Raw genomic sequence first — 2,433 nt, forward strand, 5'->3', positions numbered from 1 at the left:
TGTATTAATTATTCAGCTGAACCAACTGTATGGGCTGAACTCAGCAAATTGAAGCAGGACAGAGGTGTGTACCATCAAAAAACAACGTGATGGATAAAGCACACACCCAGGGTACATTTCCAATAAAGAGATCTCCCCGTAACTCATGGAAATTATCATTAACACCTCAGGCAGCAAGGGTACTGAAAGGAATCTTGTTGAAAGTGGAGTTAGTCTAAATGAAGAACTGATTTTTACCCTAGGCTGGGTGAAGGATTTGTTTTATCATATGTTGAAAGCCTGAAATAGACCTGCCCTCTCAGATAGATTTAAATGAACCATGAAACACATGTTTTTGAAACCACCAAGCAAAAGTAGACAGAGAGGGCATACATAGTTGAGGCTGAAAGATTTGAAAACCTTTATTCTGCTAGACCCTGTATTCCCATCATACATAAATAAATGAGTCGTAAAATATTTCAGGAAGCTGAATTAACAGTAAGGAGATGGGGGGATAAAACAGAATTATAAATAGTCTAATGAAAATTTGGAGGGAAAAAATCCTTTCTAATTCAGGACACCGAATGATGAGGACAATTTTTTGCATGTGCTTCCTCTGACCCCAAGTCTATCATATGTAATACAAGCTTAACCACATCCACCTTTATTTTTCAGGAAACAAATCATGCAGCTAAGTGAGCAACTGAGAACAGTTCATGAATTTCAAGATCTGAACAAAACAATAATAAGACTGAGGAATGAAGCAGACCTCTTACTTGAAGACCTTCAGGAGGGAATTGATCGGCACTCCAGTGCCCATAATGCAAGCATCATGGGTAAGAGAGAAAATGTATTTGAACTGTCTATTTCTGCACAGTGTCATGAAACCTATAATGCATTCCATTAGTGAGTTACTCTGTGTTTTCCATCATAGTCCCTGAGCACCTTAGAAGTGAAAACACACCCATTAAAGGTATGATTTGTACATGAATATTTCAACTTTTTAAACATTGCAGAGCTTGGATACCATTTGCTCAAAATTACAAGCAAAGCAAGCAGTGCCTGACACTAAACAAATACTAAATCTCAAAGTAATCTTCTAGTGTCAAACTCTGCAAAGGGTCTTAAATAATCAGCAACTCAGTAATTCTAATATAAACCCACTGCCATTGAATTGATTCAGACACATAGTGATCCCCTTTGGGTTTCCAAGGTGATTAATCTTTATGGAAGTAGATTGCCCCCATCTTCCTCCCATGGAGTAGCTAGTGGATTTGAACCACCAACCTTCTGGATAGCAGTCAAATGCCTTAGGCATGCACCACCAGAGCTCCTTAATTCTAACATAGGCATAAGGAAAGGAGAGAGATGTCCTGATCCCTTTCTAAGTATAAGCCATTCCATTTTCAGCAACCATAAACACAAAAGAATGTAAGGCAAAAAGGAAATAAACACATTTCTTACAAGAATATTCTAGGCATTGGAGTCATGAAACATACTAGACCTCTAAATTCATATCACACACCCGAACCAAACCCACTGCCCTCAAGTGGACACTAACTCCAGAATAGAACAGCCTCATAGGGTCTCCAAGGTTGTAAATCTTTACAGAATCAGACACTTTTCTCCTGTGTAGCAACTGCTGAGTTAGAACCACTCACCTTTTGGTTAGCAGCTCAGTGCTTTAACCACTGTGCCATCAGGGCGCCTTTCATATTGCATAGTTCTTAAAAATGAATGTGGGTCATGCTAAACCCAAGATCACTTTGGAGAAGAAATGAAACTTTAAAGCAAGACTTTCACTAGCTCATCGCCTAAGAAGAGATCCCTTTTATGTTTGGAAATATTTGCAAGAGAGGCAGCATTGAGCTGATTCAGACCTAGCCAAACCAATTGAGAGCTACAGGGAAAAAATACATGAAACCAGTCTCTAGCCAAAACCGTTGGCTGTTTCTCCTTATCCCGTGCATATGTTCCTTTTTCATCCAATCTTGACCTAGAAGAGAAAAATCAGGTGGAAATTAGGACCCTACAGGGAAGCCTAAATTTAGTGAAGCAAATTCCAGCAAAGATCTATTGCTGATGCTCAGTAAACACCATGTAAAGAGTAAAGGGAGTCTCTGGGGGGTACAGATGATTGATGTGCTTGGCTGCTAACTGACAGGATGGAGGTTCAATTCCCAGCCAATGCACTTCATGTGCAGCCACCACCCACCTGTCAGCTGTGGCTTGTGTGTTTCCATGATGCTGAACAGGTTTCAGCAGAGCTTCCAGATTGAGACAGACTAGGAAGAAAGGCCTGGCAACCTACTTCTAAAAATCAGCCAATTAAAACCTTATGAATCACAACAGTTTGATCCTCAAGAGAATGTAAGAATTGGATAGGACTGGGCAGCCTTTGGTTCCACTGTGCATGGGGTTGCCATGAGTCTGGGATAAGCTCAACGGCAGTGA

At 40.4% G+C, this 2,433-nt stretch overlaps 1 protein-coding gene across 1 annotated transcript in view; it reads left to right on the top strand.

The window, feature by feature from the left end:
- Positions 1-2,433, top strand: part of LAMB4 (laminin subunit beta 4) — a 113,992-nt gene that overhangs the window by 76,625 nt on the left and 34,934 nt on the right. Inside the window, exon 25 of the mRNA XM_007945055.1 lies at positions 655-815. Coding sequence (XP_007943246.1) covers positions 655-815 — 161 coding nt within the window. The remainder of the gene's footprint in view (positions 1-654; positions 816-2,433) is intronic.

The sequence above is a fragment of the Orycteropus afer genome, unplaced genomic scaffold, assembly GCF_000298275.1.
Source record: "Orycteropus afer afer isolate SDZICR_OR568_19922 unplaced genomic scaffold, OryAfe1.0 scaffold00007, whole genome shotgun sequence".
NCBI classification, from domain to species: domain Eukaryota; kingdom Metazoa; phylum Chordata; class Mammalia; order Tubulidentata; family Orycteropodidae; genus Orycteropus; species Orycteropus afer.